Raw genomic sequence first — 18,516 nt, forward strand, 5'->3', positions numbered from 1 at the left:
GCCTATCTTTGCGTTTGTAATAGTGATTGTTATGACAGGCTACAACTGATGAAGACAAACCGTGTCACTGTTCTAATCCAAGCATCCCTCTCTTTAGGATGACTCAGTTGTGTGAGTGGCCTCTCTTGCTGATTCGTGTTGGCACGTGTATTTAATCTGACGCGCTCAGGCCTTCAAAGAGTGGAGGATGGAATGGAGATGACTCCTCTTTTTACCTGTTCATGGTCTCCACTCTCCAAGGAAGAACTTTTACACGGAGAAAGTTGTCCTTTGGATGTTCATACCCGAGTCTCCCAGTGAGGTACCAGCCATGCTCGGAGGGCAGTGCTGCTGGGTGCTGCCAGCTCCTGTAGCCAGGAGGGGTTGTCACCCAGATGTTAGTCTTGGCATGAAGTTAAAATCTTCTGAGCTAGAGGTTGTGGTGCTGGGTTGAAGGGAATTACTTTTTTCTTAGACTACTGCTGCAACAAATAAAAGGCCCAGCAGGTGGGAGTGTTGTTCCAGACACGTCTTTGCTAAACTACTGTAAATATGCTTCTGGGGAGCTCCTGCCACTTCCCTTTCCTGCCCCTTACAGAGGAAGAGGGGAAGTGTGTTCCCCTTGGGGGGAAAAAAACCGGTAGGGAGGACTAATGCCAAGCTTCGGTTGGACTCAGGAGTTGATTACAAGGGGCCAGGCTGACCTGAGTGGCAGCTGTTTAGATGTCAGCACTGGAGGGAATTTGCTATCCTTTCCCTGCCCTCTGATTGTAATTCCTGGTGCCGTCCTCTTAAGTCTGCGCTGCCTCTGTTGTGTTCTTTCCCTCGTCTGCATGGGAGGGAAGGTCACCCGGATGTACAAGGTCAAACCAGGGGAAATTGTGAACATACTGAAGTGTGTGTACTGGAAATTGTGTAATAGCACGTGGGAGGAGATTTCTTGTAATAGGGTCAAGTTCAACTATCTGCAGCCAAAAGTGGTAAATATAGAACAGTTCTGTGCTGGTTTTGGCTGGGGTAGGGTTGATGTTCTTCATATTAGCTAGTACGGGGCTGTTTTGGATTTGTGCTGAAAACAGTGTTGATAATACAGTGATGTGTTCGTTACTGCTGAACAGCGCTTACACAGGGTCAAGGCCTTTTCTGCTTCTCACACCACCCTGCCAGTGAGTAGGCTGGGGGTGCACAGGAAGTTGGGAGGGGACACAGCCAGGATATTCCATACCATATGATGTCATGCTCAGCATATAAAGCTGGGGGAAGAAGGAGGAGGAAGAGGGGGGGCATTTGGAGTGGTGGCGTTTGTCTTCCCAAGTAGCGGTTACGTGTGATGGAGCCCTGCTTTCCTGGGGATGGCTGAACACCAGCCTGTCCATGGGAAGCGGTGAATGAATTCCGTTTTGCTTTGCTTACGTGTGCAGCTTTTGCTTTACCGTTAAACTGTCTTTATCTGAACCCACGAGTTTTCTCACTTTGACTCTTCCAATTCTCTCCCTCATCCTTTTGGGGGGGAGCAACGAGCAGCTGTGTGGTGCTTAGTTGATGACTGGGGTTAAACCATGACAAGTTCAAAGACCAATTCCCTTCTTTTTCAGTTGTTCTTGCTCCCAAAGTTAAACAATATCTGTAAAAAAAAAAAAGACTGTTTGCTTCTTGAAAGAATGAAAACACTATTGTTTTTGAAAAAGTAGTTGAGCAAAATATGTATGCAGCACATGTCTCCCTACAACCTTTGCGCTCTGCCTGCTGCAGAGTGTGTGTGTGAGCTGGTCCAACACATGCAGCTCTATGTGAAGCTGTCATGGAGACAATTAACAGTGTCAAAAAGCTGGCTGTGCCACAAGACTTTTGAAAGCGGTGTATTTCTGGGGTGTTATTTTGTTTTAGCCCTCATCCTGGGTACTTGGCAGTTCCTTCGACCTTATAGGGGTCCTTCATGGCACGCCCTGTGCCTCCTCTACTAGTTCCTCCTATGCACCCTTGTTTCTGTGGTTGTTCAGCTCCTGGGCCCTTCTTCTGCAGGCTGAGGAAAGCAAAACCATCCTTGTTGCTCCAGAAAGGATCACTAGGGTAATGTGGTTCACTCTCTCTGTACAAAACCCAGCTTGTTTGCTTGCAAATGTAAGCAAACACGAAAGCTGTTCTTTCGAAGTTAATGAGGAACTTTAAAGTGGGGCCCAGAGCAGTTTTCCCCCAGAATAACCCCCAATCTGTGGAGTTTTAAAGTTGGATGGGAGCTCTCACTACTGGCTGGAAAGACTATTAGGGCCAACACAAGTAATCAATGTACTTTTTGTGGCTGTATGCAAAGAGCCATTGTATTGTTGAAGAGGGTAAAGGTACCTGACAGGCTGGATTTTGCCATCTGAAATGAAACTTGGTTTTACAGCCAACAGAATCCTTAAATAAATTAAACTTTATCTTGTGGGAGGAAAGTAAACTGAGCAGAAGTGAACGAGTGGCTCTAGACAAACCGTCTTTTGCAAGGGCAAAGATCTGACATGCTCTAGCCTTGATTTTCCACCTCTCTGGCAGAGCTGGAGCTCCTATGAAAGAACAGCAGTGCCACCTGCACGCTGGGTAGATAAGGACAGGAGCTGGCCCCTGAGAGGAATGTCTTCAAACTAGGGGGGTAAATAGGTACCAGCCTGTTGCATGTCCCTGGTGGTATGCTAAAGCTAAGCGTCTTCTTACACTCCCACCTGCCTGTGTTATGGTCTAGCCATGCCTATAGCATGCCAGCTATATGCATCCTCGGCCGTGCGGGGACCCCGGGAGGAGGCCATCTTAGAGCAACTTGTGCCGTCTCTGTGTTCCTTGCAGCCAGACTCCGCTGCCTTATGGAAGAGCGAAAGGGGGTCAGGGAAGGAGCAGCTGCCATAGCTGCTTTTCCTACTTGGTCTCCGACCTCCGGTTCCCACGCTGGAAGCTAACACGCTGCAGCCCGCAACTCTTGGACCTGCCGGACGGCGTTTCTCTCCCACGCAGCTGCGAGCAGCGGTGCAAGGATGCATCCTGACACTGCGGGCTGAGGGCCACGTGCTGGCTGAGCTCATCGGGCTGCTGGCTCTCTTCCCAGCTCTGCGACACCGGCTGAGCATCCTGCAGCAGAAAATAGAGGCAGCTGAGATAGGGAAGAAGGAGGAGGGTGCCATCTTACAGTGCATCCCCACCCACATGCAGCGGGGAGTCAGAATGGGAGGCAGCAGCAGCTTTAATATAAATGCAAATAAAAGCTCTGGAGCATTATTAATGTGGCAGAACTTTTCCAGGGAAACGGTTTAGAGGAGGTAGAATAGTTCCCAGATGCTCAGTGTTGAGCTAGCTTGTGAATAAGATTCATCAGGCCAGTTAATGACCTATTGCTCCCTCGTTATATGAATGGAAGGCAAACAGGAAAATTTGTTCAGACGGGTACAAGGTAATGTAAGCTGATACAGCCTCTGCTGCATCAGCAGGTCTTTACTTCTTTAGTGTAGAAAGCAACAACAGCTAATATCAGCGTTATATGGGTATCGGGAGAGGGGAGGACTGCAAATGTAAATGAAGAAAATGTGTTTGCTCAGGACACTAACCAACTTTTTGCCTCTGAAATGACCTAGCAGTAACAAACCTGGCTGCGAATGAACAGAGACTGTAAAACTTGCTCAGGCAAACAAGACTCGAAATGCTGAAAAAGCTGTGGGAGAAAACCAGGAGGGGCCTTTGGGAATCTCAGTCTCTGGTTTCTTTTTCATGACTGATTTCCCTATCAGTCTTGCCAGTGACCAGTGTGACATCAGCACCTACGACACTGTTGGGCTCCTGAACGCCTCGGGTAAGGGGCTGGTTATTGTAGAAAGGGTGCACAGCAGCAGCACCCCGAATAGCTCACAAATGAAAAGTTACAGCAAAAGGAAGTTTCTCATTTTGAGACAAGACGACCCATCAGTTCAATTAAAAATGAGGAGTGTAAAAGGCGGCAGGCTGCCTAATGCCTGCTTACAGCTCAAAATGTGGAACTCCAGCCAAGCCAGGCCGAAGGGTTAGTAGGTTTGAGACGGATTAAAGGTTTGCATATCTATCCATAGTTACGTTAAATCGGATGAACAGTGCCAACCACTAACTGATGGGGGCAGGGGAAATAAAAAGCATGAAGGTTGCTCTGCAGCTGTCTACAGGGTTCCACGCACCTTTTTCTGAACGAGTTAGCTGTTGGCAGGGCTAACCAGTAATCTAGCCAAGCTGGTCTGTCCTGAGCTGTGCCGTTTGCGTGCCAGCAAGTTCATTTATCTCCTTTAATGGGAGGCAAAGACAAGGTCTCTTTCTCCAACTGTCCGCGTGCTGCAATGGAGATGCAGAGGAGTTACAGAACTAGGAGATTCTTTGCTCTATATAAATTAAGCTGACGCGTCTGCCGCGCTTGGAACTCGCTCCCTGCCATTTTTTAAAAGGGCGTGTACGTGTAAAAGAGGAAAAGAGCAGCTGAAGGAGAAATGAGAGGCGGCTAGCCATTACTTTAAGAACATGCACCTATGTTACAGGGAAATTGGAGCTTGTGGGTAGAGCCGGCTTCGTTCGGCGGTTTGTGACACTGCGTGAGTGCACTGAAAATAATGCAAAGCCAGCATACCTGGGATGCCTGAGCAGCCAAAATAGTATCGCCTAGGTTGGAGGAGCGAACTCCTCTGTTAATTCACAAGGTCCAACTAAATAGCCTGAAGCATTTCAATAGGAAAGTCAGCAAAGATGAGCTATTTTTTGGCCCACCAAGAGATGCTTATGGTAAGATCCCAAGACTGTCTTTGCACTGGAAATGAAGTGTAACAGGAATATATGTGCTGGGCTGCACAGCAAGGCTGTGAATGCCTCAGGAGAACGGAGGACGGTAGGTCTCCAGAAGCTACCTGAACTGTATGAAGAAAAAATTAATATAGACAAAATAGAAATTATGCATATATGAAGGACAATATAGATCCTGTTGTTTCTGAAGGCCTAAGCCTATGGAAGGATAAAGAAAACTGGTGTTATTCTGACCAAAAATGTATAGATTTCCCACCCCAAAAGGCTTTCTGAATTAGAAACAGGTTTAGTAAGTGGAGAAGGGTGGCTACACTGCAGTGGAGGGTTGAGAAAGCAAGGGACATCTCAAAACAGAGAAAGGCTATGGATATGCCAAGGACAGAAGCTGAACCATACCTAAAAAAAAAAAGGTGAGGCAATACTTAATGAGGCTGTGGGAAATGCAGGCAAGACAAGGAGTGTATTTTTCTCAAGAGGCACGTAACTCCTCTCTGGAGATGACATGGCTTTGGGGCCAGGGGCTGTGACCGGACTACCACTGTGTGAAATTGTTTCAATCAGAATAACCCACGTTTTCTTTCTACCAGTCCAGTTCAGCAGCGCTGAGGGAGCATTCACGTCCCAAAGGACAGCCTGTCCTTGCAGGTATTTCTGGGTTTCTGCCAGGGCAAAAGCTATTTGGAAGATTTTATCGTCATTCTTTCTTCATTCTCCAAAGCTGCAGCTGCGGATTTATTTTTGTAAGCGCCCTGCAAAGGTGCATCTGGTTCTCCACACAGGCATGCGAAGAAGTTGTCAGCGGTGGTGGTTTCCTCTTTTCGTTTGCAAAGAGAAGTGCAACCACCTGGGTCTCTCCAAAGGCAGGGCGAAGAGGAAGGTAGTTATAAATATCGTGACAGCGGCAGAAACAAGCTTGTGAGAAGACACTGTATGTTGTCAGAGCAGCTTTGCGAGCAGTGAACTGCCGGGGGGTTGTTTGGTTGTGTCTGGGAATACTGGACTCTGGTTTACCACACAGTACAAAATCAGCTAAGGGATCGGCAGCCTGGAGGTCATGCATGCTGGGAGTGTAAAGTCCGCTTCACCGCCCTTAATTCAAAGGAAAAATAACCGAGACAGAAATCCCCTCAGCCATGCCAACTTCAGATTCAAATAGCTTTTATATAACGTAGATTTGGGGAATTTTGCTGTTTCCAAGTATGCAGAAAAGAACTGGGCTTCTCCAGGGGTAGGTAAAGCCTGTATTTCATGCACTACTATCTATTTCTGGACGTGGTATCCTGCTGTATGCAAGCCGCAAGGATTTGATTGAAGGACATTTGTTCTGAGAGGCTGTGAGAAAAAAAAAGACAGCTCCTGCAGTTTGCAAAATGTAAAATCAGTCACCAGGCAGGAGGCTATCAGACTCTTTCTCCCATGGGCTGGGGTTTGTAATGTGATGGTGTCCTCGGTGTTCTTGCGGCAGGCTGGACAAGCTGCTACGCTGTGCCTAACACAAGCCTGGAGGAAAACACTAAATCAAAAACGCAGAGGAAGAGTCAGCCCTAATCTCTAGCCAGTGTAAAATCTTAACTAAGTTACTAAGTATGGAAACACGGCGTCATTCCAGGAGGCGTTGTGTAAGGTTGCCATATTGGCTGCCTCTGCAAAGCTGCAAGCTCGGAGCCTCAGCAAAGAGTCACGCCGCCAACTGCTCTTCAAGGGCAGGTTTCTGGTTCTCCTGCAAGGAGTCCTATAAAACGCACACACGGACACAGGGCAGAGAGCAAAGCAGCACGGGTGCGTCATGCATTCCTGGGCTCCTGTTCCAGCACCGATCTTCCTTCCCTGGAATGAGTGTAATTTGGTAAATTGGAGCTACATACTCTCTGGAGGGCTGTAGAAATCAGAATCATGTATTTACTGGCCAGCACAGACATTGCCTTGTCTGCCTGCGGAGCATGGACTCAAAGGAAAATTGATTTTAGTCAGGGGTGGCTCACAGACGGCCCTGCCATGGGGCAGGATGGGGGGGGATAAATGTGCTGACAATCTTTCCAGGCTTTGGGTGAGCTAAGGGCTGCAAAATACACCCGCTGCCCCCGCACCCCAGGCTGCTGCCAGGTTTAAGCAGAAGTTGCAAAGGCTCTAAGGGAAGCGGAGGTGGTCACCACGTGTTTGGAAAGGGGGATCAGTCTGGGGAGGAGAGGAGGGGTTGGCCCTGCACAGAGAAGCCACTTGCTCATATACCAGTTACCATGTTTTCTGTGGCTCAACACACTAAGAGTCACCTCAGGTGCAGATTTCACCAGGGCAAAACTGTCCTGCTTATTGGGCTTTCCTGCCTCTAATTATCCGTGTCCCCAGCCTTGCAGGTCCAGCTGATCTGAAAGAAACCTATTAGGTTCTTTTACCTCCCGAAACAGTCCCTCATCCCTGCGTGCGGTCACCAATAAGCTCTGGAGAACAAAGCAGCACTTAAAGCAGGACCTCGGTGTGCGTGCCAATTTGCAGCACTTCACATCTGTATAGTACACAGTGGTCAGAGCACTTGCCCAGGAGGTGAGAGACGGGCAGATGCTTCCATGAAGGTGAGGAGTCCAGGCTGAGACTACTCAAACAACGTGGAACTCGCTGTCTCATGAAACCCAAGGTGAGGGTCTTGGTTACTCACACCGCTTTCAATGCAGCGTGAGCCCTAACTCCTGACAGAGTCTTTTTGCTGTAATTTAAATAGGATCCATGTCACCCTGGCATCAGCTTTAAGCACAGACAGGTCAAGTCATCGCTCCAGCGCTGGCTGGAGCCCAGCGCTGGCTAAGACCAGGCCCGAAGCCGCTGCAGCGCGTGTGCGTGCCAGCCAGGCTGGGATGTGCTGGGCAGCTTTCTGGGTCATGTCAGTGCAAGTAAGAAGGAATCTGAACTCCTCCTTGGGGAAGGATGTGCACATCCACACACCAAAGCTGGCTCCTGCAGGCCAAGCACGGATTAGGTACTGCTAAATCTGGGTATCAGCAGCCAAAGGAAAAAAAAAAAAATCGCACACAAAATGACTAAAAATGGCACGTCCCTAATCCTGAAGCTTCTGTTAGCAGAGCAGGGCCACACTGGATGTGGAACTTCAGTGATGTTCAGCACCTCACACCAGCAGAACCAACCACAAAAAAAATTTCCTTGTGTTGAGTGGTTAGACTGAAAACTTACCCACTAATAGAAGGGCACTAATTAATATCTATAGGCAGAACCACCCAGATACACAGGCTCCTGCATGTCATCTCCAAGTTCTCTGCCCCGTGTAACAGACAGACACCATCACGGCAGGGCTGGTTTTTTCTGTCCCCGTTACATCTTTTCTGTTGCCACAACCCAGCACCAGATCCTTAACTCTCCTACAGCAGCCCCGCTGAAACGCTAGCCCAGGAGCCTGGCTGCAGCCCCCAGCCACATCCCCAACACACCAGCACCTCTCTGGCTGCCTCAGGACTAGAGCTGAACTTGCCAACTCATCTGTCCCCTTGTAGAAGTCAGATTTACCTTAAAATTTTGACTCTTCAGTGGCTGGCTGAAGCCTCCAAGTTTTTCACACCATGTCTTCCATCCTTATGAGTAATCCCTCATGTGACTGGGTTGACACAGCAGTGAGAACAGCCCCTAGCCCAAACCCACCAGGTCAGGGCAGGAACTGCATCTCCCCACCTTCTGGGACACACTTGGGGACTCACAGGGAGACCAGAAACTGGAAGTACCACTACACCACCAGCATTACTCTCTGGACTTCTACCAAGGTGCTCGTTTCTTGCACTTGTAGCAGTTACACACTCCCATACTCTCCAAGTTCAATCTTTAAAAGGGACTATGACTTTGGTACTGAAAAAGTTGGGGCACTTCCCTATGTTCCCACTCACTTTATTACTTATATCCAAGTTGCAGCAGGTGACAAGCCACTCAATTACCTGCACACTCAAAGCACTTTTTGTGCACTTGCACTGCATCCATTGTCCAGCAATGAATCCCATCTCTCTCCAAGCCCAACAGCTGATGGCATTTGTATTTACACCTAAGCATGGTGCAAATCATGGATTTTACAGACACCAAGTTATCACACACCAGAAGTTTACTATAAAATAATTTATTAGACAACAATGCACAGCTTCAGTGGCAAGCTTATATACACGCACAGGAAAACTGCTGACTACCCTACTCCGGGACTCTAGCTCTTTTGCCCTTGGCCTTGCGGACCTCTTCAATCAGATCTTTTAAGTACTGAATTTCCTTACTAAGGGAATCTGCTTTCTCCTTCAGGGCCTGATTCTTCTGCTCCAACTCCCTGCACTCGCCAGACAGTGCCTCCTGTTCTGCTCTCTTCTTCTGCCGGTAACGTGTGGCAGCCGTCTTATTCTGCTCCATCTTTTTCAATTTCTTATCTATTTTCTTTTCCCCTTTCATCTTTGCCGACACTACCTTCTCTGCGGGATGATCATATGGTTTGGACCGCACAGAGCCACAGTTGGCATCTGTAGGGAAGGGGTTGTCATTGGGGGATCCAAGTGAATTGGTAGGACTGTGTTGGGGTGTTCCCAAGTAGGAGTCTGGGCTCATGCATATCCCACTATCATCAGAATGGTTCTCCTCCTCTTTCTCAGACTTGGTGATCACTACTACAAAGGTGGGGCCCTCCTGTTTTCTTTCTCCTTCCAGAACATCCACTTCACTGCCTAGTTCTAAACTGAATGAATGGTCTGGAGTGGAAGTCAGAGACCCTGGGGAGAGGGGAAAAGACCAAAGGGAAGCCAATGGGGCCATTGGATCTGCTCCAATTGGAGATTCGGGGAGATGGGTGATTAAGTCAGTTATCAGTGGAGGTTCTTTGTGGTGAAATTCCTGGATGGTAGGGTTAAATAGGAGATCACACGTGTCTTCCAACGTGGCCATCAGCTCGTCTGGTGAGACGGTGGCTTCCAGATGTTCCATACCTAACAGGGCATCAAAATCAAATTCTTTCAGATCCATCTTCTCCACCATCCACTCCATGCCAGAGAAGGCATCCTCTGCACAGTAAAAAAATTACCATTTCAGTAAACCAGCAGCAAATGCAACTCAAAGCTTCTGAAAACCAATCTAGAAACTCATCTTTTAATGTCTTTTCTTGTACATTGCTATGAAAAAATTCATTCAGAAAAAATCCCCTACCATTTAGCTGCAGGAGACTGCAGGGTACAACATAAGCCTTCAGCTGTTCAACATTCCATCCCTCTTACTCCAAGGCCAGAATAATTCAGGGCAATTTGAAACATACAGCCACGCTTGTTTTTTGTAACTTCTGCCAGTAGTAGTACTGTAACAGCTGGTATATTATTAGAAGGACAAAGCGTCACTTTACCAAACACCAGTCTAGTAACCAGCAATTCTGTATTGCGTAAGCAGTGTAGTACACATGCTTTCCACACAGAGGTACACATGTGAGGTTGCCTTCATGTTTATGAAAACCTATTAATTTTTAATCAGAATGTTACTAAATGTATCATGTGCCATTGTAATTGATGTGCTTTATGCAAATAAATGATACCTTACCCTGGCTGCTATCTATGGTGTTGCCTAAACTGTCCACAGCAAGCCAATTGGAGGAGACTGCCTTAGCCTTGTCGCTGGAGAACCCATGCGAACCGAGGGGCTCGGCCACCTCCAGGTAGTCATCTAGGAGTCCCAGACTTTCCTCAGCCACCGAACACGGCTGGCTGAAGGGGGATAAGGAATCCCCCAACAGCATCTCGCTGTTCAAGAGGCTCATCTTCATCAGTTTTTAATGCTTTGATGTCAAAGGATGTAGACAAGTAGAGGGTCTTTTTGTCGACTACAGCAATGCTGCTGTGCGGTGCCTTGAAAAACCTGCAAAGAGAACTTTAATTCATCAGTACCTGTTCGACCAGCACAACAGCTCTGTAAAAGCAACGCCCCTTCAGGAAGTATGGTGGTACCCTCTAGGCTTGTATGAGCTTTCTTTTTTCGGGATTGCTGTTTGTCTCCAACATAACATCTTTGCTCTTTACATTTCTTGCTAAAGGCTCGCCAGAGCCAGCCGCATGCTCCAGGTGCAAATACCCCACCGAGGGCTGCCCGGCTTCCTCACACCCAAATATGGGCACGGCCTCCGGCGGCCCCGCCCCACCCCTCCACTGCCGTGACTCACACCCACGCCAGCAGCCGCAGCCATTTCGTGATCCTGCCGCGTCCCTCTCCCCAACCCGGGCAGCGGCCGCCATTTTGTATCTTGCCACGTTTCCACCGGGGCTGCAGCACCGGGCGTCGCCGGCTGTCGCCCAGACTTTACGGGGCTAGGTCGTGCTCGATAGCGAGGATGTGGTGCTGGAGACGAGGTGGAAAAGGACAACGGACCTCTCGGAAATAAACCTACTTACAAAACAGGGCGTTTATGTGAGGAAACGAATCTATTGTCTCACACACCACCTTTTCCGGAGTTTCCAGGTTATGAAACCCCTCCAGGCGATCAGTGCAGACTTATCGTATTAAAGGATTACAGTATTGCTCACGATTTTTGAGCAACCCTCGTTTATCGACTCGGGACGATATACCAAGTGGTACTTACGCTCTCAAACCCCCGATGCCTCCAATGCCCCATTTCCCCTCAGCGACAGCAGCATGCCCCCACACACGGTAAAGAAACCCCCCCCTCGGAACGCACTGCTCTTACTCCCATGAAAACCCCATGAAATGGAAAAAACCCAAACTTCTGCGTTTCCAGCTTTCCTGAACGATATAAGCTACAGCGATTTCTCATTATTTCTTCCGAAATGGCATTTCCTGCCATTTCTGACACCCGCTGCCCCGGGGAGGTTAAGCCCCACAAGGATGTGTGTGTCGTGCCTCCTCCCCCCCCCCCAATCTTATTAGCCGAGGTAATTCCTCCCCCCCCCAGGAGATACCATCCATTACCACACGGGTGTAACCCGCCCCCAAAGCCCACTTAAAGGGGAGAAGAAGGCGACTAGCATCACACAGGAGAGGGAATACCCGTCCCTCACACACAATACTCACGCCATGGTTGCAGATGCCGGGGGTGTGCTGAGGCCGCCGCCGCTGCTGCTGCGCCCGCTGCACTGGCCGATGCCGCCGCTGGCCCTGCCGCCCTTAAAGAGCCATGGCGGCCAGGGGAGGGGAGGCTGCTCCGGTCCGCGCGGCGCGGGAGGGTGATGCGCGCACAGACACTCGCAATAGCTCTATTCCCAGCAGCAGTCACACAATGAGGTGGCACTGCCCGCGCACCTCATTTATACAGGAGTCGCCGTCAGCAAAACAAGATCCGGCTGCGAGGTGTCCTTCCGCCAAGCGTCACCTGCCTCTCGCCAGCGCCCGTCAGCCCGTAGCTTATCTTTCTGGACTTCTCTCCTACCATGTTGCTACAGTTTAATCGCAGGAGACACCGTCAAAAGCTACCACTCCACGACAGAGCAGCAGCGGTGGGGGACTATATCGTGTACATCCGCGACCGCCGCGCCTCCTCGGCAGGCGAGGCCGCGTCACGTGATCGGAGCAGCTGAGGACGCTCCCCCCCTCCCCCCCCTCCGGGAGCGTCGGCGGAGGGACGGGGGGGGGGCGGGGGGCTTAACCGCCAACAAAGGCGAGGCGCTCGCATAGGAGGCATCACGCAGATCGCCACGTGGGAAGGGGGGGCGCTCATTGGCTGGAGGGGAGTTGTTCACGTGCACTGTGAGCTGCCATTGGCCAGGACCTGAAGGAGGCCGGATGCTGAGGGGGACGGGGAGGGGGGCGAGAAGGAGCACCTGGGCGGGGAAATGGCGCCTGGCGGGGGTGGGAGCGGTGCCAGCGCCTCTCACCGTAGCCCTGCGCCTTCGTTGACCTGTCCTTCTCGAAGCAGCATGTGTTCCCCCCCCACCCTTAATTTCCAACAGCCCCTTTTGTTCTCTACACAAAGTCCTGTTGAGGTCAGGCCGGAGCTGGCGGCTGCTGCTCAGGCCAGGGCACTGGCATGGCTCCCCTGAAGGAGGGGAGGCTGCCATGGCCTCCTGCTCCCTCAGATAAGGTGTCTGCCCGTGGCAGCATCACCTTCCCTCCCTGCCTGGCCCACGCGTGCAGAGCTCAGATTATGGCAGCTTCAGGGCACGGGCTGTGTGTTTACGTGCATGACGGCACCTGCGTCTCTGGAGCCTGTCAGCCTCGCAGCCGCCATGGCGCAGTACCGACCTGGAGTGGTTCACATGGAGCTTCGCTGGAGAGCTGTACTGCTGAGCAGCAAAGAGCATGAGTCTAATTAGCACCTCAAACCTATGCGAGAGCTGAAAATGAGGTTGGTTATTCCCTACTGAGGAACAAGAACTTCTTCTCCTGCTGTGCAGTTTCATGCTGACAGTTGCTTCTCTGTTCAGACATTACTCAGACCGATGTGAGCATGAATGGACCACCTACATAGCCTCACAGCTGTAAAGGGCAGCAATTGCCTTGGAAAGTGTTAAAAGTGCAGTTTCACATTATGTATTACCTGATCTCAATCAATTTGCTGCTAGGAAAGAGGGCAGCCCTCTTCCCTCACCCTATTCCTGGCTATACAGTCCCCACCAGCTGGTTTGGCCCTCAGTGAGCCAGCTCAGCCAGCTAACCCAGCGGCAAACTCACAGGAGTCAACAGTTTTTTCCTGGTTTCAGTCCCTTCATCATTCACTCAGGTCAGACAAGCGTCAGCCAGCCCTGGTGAGCTGGGAGAATCAGTACCTGCGTGCTTCCTCACCGTGCCAGAACGATCCAGCTTCAAGTGGTTGCTTTTCCATGTTGCTCTTAAAGCTGTGGTGAGTCCTTGCTTGTTCAAACACCATCATCCTGCAGGTCAAATTGCTCTCAGCTACTTCTGCAAAAGGCTCCACTGTTTTTCCAGCTAGGGCCTCAGTAGTATTTGTGTAAAGCCATGGCCTTCACTCAGTTTGCTCAGGTGTAACTGCCTGGAACTTATTAAACAACTTGACTGATGATTTGCAAGGATGGGCGTGACAGTTTCTACTTTTAGCAGTCTGATGTTACCATCATCGCTACAAAGAGGAGTACCTCACTCCACATCTGTAAACTGAATGCTAGCTGCTTAATGGAAAGGACAATTTTTCCTCCATGTTGGCTTGTTGGGAGGTTTGTTTTGTTTTGTTTTGTTTTAGAAGCAAGCACAGATATTTGACTGACTCATTAAAATGGAGGAGGCAGAGAAAAATGTCCTCCAACGCCAGAAAACACCACAAACAATTGAGCGATCTAAGATGATTGCTCTGATAAATACACCACGGAACAGGCAGATCTTGCTTCAAAGCAAAGTTTGGAGGATGCAGCAGCTTTTAAAGAAACCAAGTGGGTGATGGGCTGGGTGGGTGGATGGACAGCATGTCCATGTCCTCACTGGCTAAGGGAGAGCTCTCACATCCCCTGCCATGCCTGCTTGCCCCTCCTTTAAGTGAAAAGAAAAGGGTGATTGTACAACCGTAATCATAGCTAAATAAAAAGAAATGCTATACACACCCAATCCTTCATCTTAAAAAGATAATTATAGATTTCTCCGAAAGGACTCTGGGTATGTGTGAGCAAGAATCACGCAAGCAAAAATGCAGTATGCGATGAGGAACTTGGCCCAGATCTGCCTGTTTCCTAGCTGCCCAGTTTCCATTTTATGTGGAAATTTGTCTGTGTTACAAGCTCCAGACAGAATTTTTTTTAACAATCCTCAATCCAGAAAGTGAAATCAAGTAAACAGAAGCCAGCCATTTAGTGAACAGCATATTTTTCCATTTCCTGAAGTACTGCAAAATTACTATTGTTACATAATGTCATGAGCTACAGCCCCAATTCCTTTATAAATCATCTCTCTGCATTTGCACGTATTACATCAGAGGTTCCTCCTTCATTGCTAGAGTTTATGACCAAGGTAGAAGACACTTCTTTAAGCCCAAGTAACAATTCATTGGGAATTTTTGTACAAAAACCCCACACAAGTATTTTCTAAGCAGAGAACTACAAGCTACCTGCTACTAACTCAAAAGTGTCTAAAAAGCATTCCTTTCCAGTATTGCAGAATATATTTGTGGCTCAGAGATTGAGAAGTCTGGCAGCTCTGAAGAAAATTGAATTTACAGCACAAAAAGGTGGCTTCTGAATGAAGATTAATTTGTGTGCATGGTCATGGAACTCCTGCTGATGTGTTAACAGCTTCAGCACCATGGATGTTTTCCTGCCCTGGGTACCGTACCTCGGCAAAGAGAGCTCCTGGGATAAGTAAGATCCATCCCGAAGCAGGAGCGAGGGGCCAGGCGCCGGCGAAAAGAGCTGCTCGTGCAGAGCTCACTGCAGGAGAGAGGCCAAAGTGACCTTGCTGGCGAGTGATGAACTGCCCCGATAAATACAGCACTGCAGAAAGCCACCTCTGGCCAAACAGCAGCACCAGCAGGTGGAAAACTTAATAGTCCTGCATTCACCATCCTCCTTCATTAAGATGGAAGGTCAATATATGGGCTTTATCTCTTTTTTCTTTTTTTTTTTAAGTTAACATTGCAAAGGAAAAGAGGTTTTCTTTTTCTACCAGCAAGCATACGGGAGATAAACATGCTGAATGCTATCTTATTAACTACACAAAAGCCAGGGAGGATGTAAATGTTTCCATAGTAACATCTCCTCACACAGTCCAGACCGTCTGTATAGGATGCTCTCAGGGACTGTCAGTGGGGGGGGAAGTACTCGTGGGCCTCCATAGCAGGGAAGGAAGAGGGGGGGTACACATTGCTGGGGCCAGGAGAGTATATCAGTAAAAGTAACGGAGACGGAGATGTTTGCTCTTTCCTGGAGTGCTGGGAAAGCCAGGGTGAAGGGCTGGCAGACACTGCATCAGGCAGGTGCAGGACCCCCGTGGTGGCACCGGGCAGGCGGCTTTGGGCCCCCAGTGAGCCTCAGTGCACTGGGAAGGGGCAGATGGGCTTTTAGCTGGTCCTGGGCTCTGCTGGGAAGGAGGGGGCATTGCCTGCTTTGCAGAAGGATGAGTGTGAGGGCAAGTCCCCGAGGGGATTCTTGTGATAATTTCTGTCCTTTGAACATCCCATCAGAAGACACAGGAAGCCTTACCCCATACTTCAATGAGCAAAGCATTTCCAGAGACTAGCAGGAATTTTTCGTGGAGACAGAGTGCCGAGGGAAACACGATGGAGGAGTGAAGCAAAGCAGCTAGACATTTAGAGCAATTTTGAGGGAGAATTAGCTACAACCTCTACGGCACAGGCTAATTCGCAGTGCTTGGTTGCTTCTCTCCTCATGCATCACAAACAGGTATCTGAAGGATCTTTCCTGCCAGATTCTCATCGTAAGCTCTTTAGGGATTGCTTTATAGACGTTCCATTTTAAAACTAGATTGAAAAGCAAATATATGTGATTAAAGATCAGGCTGGGAGGTATTAGCATCCATCTTTTATTACATACAAAGAGAAAATAAGTTAGCCATATGCTCTGTCTCGTTTGTTTTGGACTACTACACCAAATGGAATCTCTAATAAATCATTCATTGCTTACCCACCCCCTCACTGTCTTCTGTTTCCATCCTGTTATGTAAATATCACTGACGTTTGAAACGAGACTAATAAAAAGGATTAAATCTGCAATTTACATTTGCAACTTACAGTTCAATTATTTTAGACAGACATGGAAACAATCCTGATTGTCCACCTACATTTTTCTTACTGTACAAATGTGGGCATGCCAAGCACATGCTGATAGCTCGCAAAATACGGCTCTCCAGTAATGACTTACTCAGAATCAGCCAGGCTATGGCCAGCAGCCACAAATAAAAACATTGTTCAAATCTGGTAAGAGGGAGGTGAGTTTTAACTTGTAACTTGCCCAAGCATGAATTTCCTGAGCAAAGCTACAACTGGTTAAAAATGATGTTTAGCAAAAAATATGTGTGAAGGGGGGGGGGGGGGGAAGGAGGTGCTGACTTTTGTTCAGACCATCAGGGGATTTTTTCGGTTTTCTCATCATCCAGCCTTATTTTATGATGATGAAAGGACTCGGGGGTCAAGAATAATCCCTCATGTGTATTAGCACATGTGGGAGCAGTTTAGCACACAAAGAAAAGCCTTCCAGTTGTCCAAGCAATAAAAGAACAGAAATGTACCTCATGGCAACTGTTGTTCTTCATGAGGTTGTAGTTAATGTGGCCCCCAGTGCAGACTGTGAAATGAGTGCCTGTCAAAATGTACGTATCTGTACATTATCAGCATCTGCTGGAGTCACACACGTGCCAGGTGCCTTGTGCCTTTCTGTGCATGTTACTTCTTTTTCTAACAGTGCAAAGTTAGCAAGAGCTGAGGCCTGACAAGCGGGTGCGGATTTATGAGACTGCAGCATCTCAGACAGCTACAGACACCAGCGGATGAGTTAACAGCCCGTCACTGCTTCGGTGGATTTGTCTTTCACTGTCTCAATGCCCCTTAGACTTGCCAGGATGAGGACACCTTGCTGCATCACACTGCTCTCCTGAACCTGGCATCTGAACTAGCAGCTTTGTCTGAAGCATGTGGGAAAGTTGTTTGAGCTTGAGTTATCTCAGCCTCTCTCTTCAGTGAGAGGGGGATGCACAAGGAAAGGCTGGTAATACCAGACTATGCTCTGTGTGCACCATCTGGGGATTTGTTTTTAAGTTCATGTAACTTCAGAGTGTCTTAGTATGGCCAGGAAGAGAGATCGTGAATGGGTATATCCTATTAATGAAATAAAACAGGATGCTGGGGATATCTCGTGTGTGTGTGTGAGATCTTTTTGTCTCTGATGCTGGCAGGCAGCTTCAGCAGGAGCACAGACAAACCAGGTAGATCAGATGAAGCTCTGAAACTCATTTGGGGATAAATCACCGTTGAGGATGTAGCTCCCCAGGTCCCTGGAGAGGAACACTGTAGACATTATTTCATAATATTTCTCCACTCTTCGTAGGCAGCAGCTCCTTGGTGGCTGGAATTTACCAGCAGACTTTGATCTGTTTTAATATATAGTTGTTTACAAGAGGAGGAGAGAGAAATTCCTGGCAGATGTTGACACAGTTGTAATATCATTGAGTTTATGGCTTTTTCCTGAATGACTGTCATTTTCCCTCCTCAGGTCTCTGTGTTAGGAGACTTGGCAGAGGATGCCAGAAAGAAGATTCTTTCAGAAGACTTTGAGACTGCCCTGCTCCCCACACCATGGGCTTGTGGGTGGCCTCGGCAGAGCCTCCCCAGATGTGTTACAGGGGGACTGGCCATGGGCAAGCTGGACAATAGTCCCCAGAGAAGACTTTGTGGCCAAAGTATTGTATTGACAATACTTCTCAACCCACTGTCCCTCTGACTTGTTCCACTGTGTGGTGCTTGGTGAGGGAGGTTTGCAATTCTCTTCGCAGGAGGAGGTTTCTGTGCCGCAGTGTGGAGAGAGCTGGTTTGAGACTAAAGCCAGGTCTGTCTAAGGAACCAGCCACAGTGACCCAGCTCTTCTGGGGAGGTCTTGCTGGCCTGCTCTTTTGGCACTCAGAGGGTGAAACTTTGTTGAGACGATGTTGTCCTGGGATCACAATGACAGTAGACATCTCCTCTGGGTCTGAGGCACTGCTCAGGAAGGTAACATTTGAGCCTTAGTTCACCTTATGCAGTCTCAGTGAGACTGATTTGGACACTGAGCACTTATCAGAAACATAGGTCTCCCCCAGGGAGGGCAGGCTCTGTCTGACCACAACACGGTGGAGCCTCTCCCAGGC

General features: G+C 48.8%; 1 protein-coding gene across 2 annotated transcripts; it reads right to left on the minus strand.

Annotated features, from left to right (window-relative positions):
- Positions 1-8,853: 8,853 nt before the first annotated feature.
- ATF4 (activating transcription factor 4) lies at positions 8,854-13,697 on the minus strand. Of its 2 annotated transcripts, XM_075752244.1 has the most exons (4): positions 13,485-13,634; positions 11,794-13,052; positions 10,312-10,626; positions 8,854-9,788 (listed from the first exon to the last, which is right to left on the minus strand). In XM_075752244.1, the coding sequence occupies exons 3-4, from the start codon at positions 10,532-10,534 to the stop codon at positions 8,938-8,940; spliced, it is 1,074 nt and encodes a 357-aa protein (XP_075608359.1). In that variant the 5' UTR covers positions 10,535-10,626; positions 11,794-13,052; positions 13,485-13,634; the 3' UTR covers positions 8,854-8,937. The 2 variants fall into 2 exon arrangements, with proteins under 2 accessions (XP_075608359.1, XP_075608349.1); XM_075752234.1 differs by having other exon boundaries at positions 11,794-13,697.
- Positions 13,698-18,516: the final 4,819 nt, after the last annotated feature.

The sequence above is a fragment of the Balearica regulorum genome, chromosome 1, assembly GCF_011004875.1.
Source record: "Balearica regulorum gibbericeps isolate bBalReg1 chromosome 1, bBalReg1.pri, whole genome shotgun sequence".
NCBI lineage: Eukaryota > Metazoa > Chordata > Aves > Gruiformes > Gruidae > Balearica > Balearica regulorum.

Coding starts and splice junctions, on each gene's coding strand:
- ATF4 (XM_075752234.1), bottom strand. CDS start 10,534: ATGAAGATGAGCCTCTTGAACAGCGAGATGCTGTTGGGGGATTCCTTA. Junction 9,789..10,311: donor CACCATAGATAGCAGCCAGG/GTAAGGTATCAT, acceptor TTTACTGTGCAG/AGGATGCCTTCTCTGGCATG.